Source organism: Otolemur garnettii, unplaced genomic scaffold (assembly GCF_000181295.1).
Source record: "Otolemur garnettii isolate 467f Iridium unplaced genomic scaffold, OtoGar3 scaffold00015, whole genome shotgun sequence".
NCBI classification, from domain to species: domain Eukaryota; kingdom Metazoa; phylum Chordata; class Mammalia; order Primates; family Galagidae; genus Otolemur; species Otolemur garnettii.
This window is the reverse complement of record NW_003852410.1, coordinates 23,412,936-23,414,483: the sequence shown is the minus strand read 5'-3', so window position 1 is coordinate 23,414,483 and position 1,548 is coordinate 23,412,936. Positions and strand designations below refer to the sequence as shown.

The 1,548-nt window shown below is 41.7% G+C and overlaps 1 protein-coding gene across 1 annotated transcript; it reads left to right on the top strand.

The window, feature by feature from the left end:
* Positions 1-386: 386 nt before the first annotated feature.
* On the top strand, positions 387-744 carry LOC100960866 (40S ribosomal protein S27-like). Its single transcript, XM_003785591.3, has one exon. The coding sequence runs from the start codon at positions 523-525 to the stop codon at positions 679-681; it is 159 nt and encodes a 52-aa protein (XP_003785639.2). The 5' UTR covers positions 387-522; the 3' UTR covers positions 682-744.
* The last annotated feature ends 804 nt before the right edge of the window (positions 745-1,548 follow it).

Here is a 1,548-nt window from a genome sequence, read left to right as displayed (position 1 = left end):
TATTTCTGTAGAGACAGGGTCTCCCTATGTTGCATAGGCTCGTCTTGCCCATGGCCTCAAGTGATCCTTCTGCCTTGGCCTCCCAAAGTGCTGGGGTTATAGGTGTGAGCCATGGCACCCAGCCCAGAATTCTTTTCAATACACTAATGTTTAGCTGTTGTTGACTTTTCTTCTGCCAAATCTGTTCTTATGACCATATTTTTTTCTTTAGAGTCACATCAAGGTATTTTTCTGGAGACAGTTTTCTGCCTTAGATGAATTCTTATCTCTGTTACTAATACTTTTTAAGCCCCACCACATTTAAATTATTAAAATGATCCTTATCAGAACCAAACACTGACATCCCTGTCACTAGCTTTGGGCATTAGATGTATCTAAAGAATGAGGATACAGCCTTTCCGGCGGGGATGGCCTCCACACTCCAATATACCTCTCGCAAAGAATCTCCTCCATCCCTCTCCAGAAGAGGAGAAGAGGAAACACAAGAAGAAGCGCCTGGTGCAGAGCCCCAACTCCTACTTCATGGACGTGAAATGCCCAGGATGCTACAAAATCACCACGGTGTTTAGCCATGCACAAACAGTAGTTTTGTGTGTTGGTTGCTCTACTGTCCTCTGCCAGCCTACAGGAGGAAAAGCAAGGCTTACAGAAGGATGCTCCTTCAGAAGGAAGCAGCACTGAAAGTACCCTGCTTGAATGAATGGGAAACCCATCCCAATAAATGCATTTTGGATATAAAAAAAATGAGGATACAAATAAGATGGCTGCATCTGGTCACCAAACTGTAGGTGGCAATTGCACAGATGAAAGATAAAAGTATAATTAAGTCTGTTTGAAACCAGTTAGGGAATATATTGCTACCTCAGGTATATGAACTTGAAAGTACATGTATCTCCACGGTAAATCACAAGTCCAAGACTAAAATTTGTTATCAATGTGCTCAAGAAGAAAGGTGAATATATTATTATCTATTACTGTGAAATAGATAATAATAAAATTATTATTTATTATAATAATAAAATTATTACCTGAAAATTTAGCAAGTAGATCCATAAACATTTATCATGTCACATAGTTTTGTATAGTTAGAAAGTTAGGAGTGGCTGAGTTGGATGGTTCCAGCCCCAAATCTCCCCTAACAATGCAGTCAAGCTGTTTGCTAAGCCTGCAGTCACCTCTAGTCTTTTAATGTTTTAAATTTTGAATTGTTGGAGTTTTTTTTTTTTTGAGATAGTGTCTCACTCTGTCACCCTGGGTAGAGTGCCATGGCATTATCATAGCTCACAGCAACCTCAAACTCGTGGGCTCAAGTGATTCTCTTGCCTCAGCCTCCCGAGTAGCAACACCCAGCTAATTTTTCTATTTTTAGTAGAGCCAGGGTCTGGCTATTGCTCAGATGGGTCTCAAACTCCTGAACTCAGGCAATCCACCTGCCTTGGCCTCCCAAAGTGCTAGGATTACAGGCGTGAGCCACCACGCCCAGCCTCATCTGAAGTCTTGACTGCAGCTGGAGGATATGTTTCCAAGATAGCTATGGGCAGGAGGCTG

Coding starts and splice junctions, on each gene's coding strand:
- LOC100960866 (XM_003785591.3), top strand. CDS start 523: ATGGACGTGAAATGCCCAGGATGCTACAAAATCACCACGGTGTTTAGC.